Genomic DNA, 383 nt, shown 5'->3' with positions numbered 1-383 from the left:
TTATAATCACTGGTATCCTCCCATCCCCCTTTTGTTTGTGATCAGCGCTGCTAGGAGCGGGAAGGACATCAGCTCCCAAACTGTTAAGCAGTGGGGGGGCTGGCGGCAGTGTCTTGTCCCTCCTCCGCCGGGGCCTGGCAATTCCCGGCCTCTTCAGGCTGCCCGGTGTCTCGTGGTGCCGGGGGCCGGCAAGGGGAGAGCGGCTAAAGCGGCGGGAGAGGAGCGGGAAAGGGGTGATCGCGCAGCCGCCATCTCTCACCCTCGCTCAGGTCCCGGCCCGACAGGTTCAAGAGGCCGCTCTTGCGGGCGGCGCGGAGCAGCCCCTGCGGCACCGCGGGCCCCGGCTCCCCCGCGCCCGCTCGGCCCCGACGCGCCGTGGACAT

At 68.9% G+C, this 383-nt stretch overlaps 1 protein-coding gene across 2 annotated transcripts in view; it reads right to left on the bottom strand.

The window, feature by feature from the left end:
* LRRC40 (leucine rich repeat containing 40) overlaps window positions 1-383 on the bottom strand; it is a 67,138-nt gene extending 66,755 nt beyond the window's left edge. Inside the window, exon 1 of one of the 2 annotated variants that reach the window (XM_019528406.1) lies at window positions 260-383. In XM_019528406.1, the coding sequence (XP_019383951.1) occupies window positions 260-383 (124 nt within the window). The remainder of the gene's footprint in view (window positions 1-259) is intronic. The other variant, XM_019528407.1, reaches the window with a different exon arrangement.

The sequence above is a fragment of the Gavialis gangeticus genome, unplaced genomic scaffold (assembly GCF_001723915.1).
Source record: "Gavialis gangeticus isolate Ggan-Ray unplaced genomic scaffold, GavGan_comp1, whole genome shotgun sequence".
Taxonomy (NCBI): Eukaryota; Metazoa; Chordata; order Crocodylia; family Gavialidae; genus Gavialis; species Gavialis gangeticus.
This window is presented reverse-complemented; position numbering and strand designations above follow the sequence as displayed.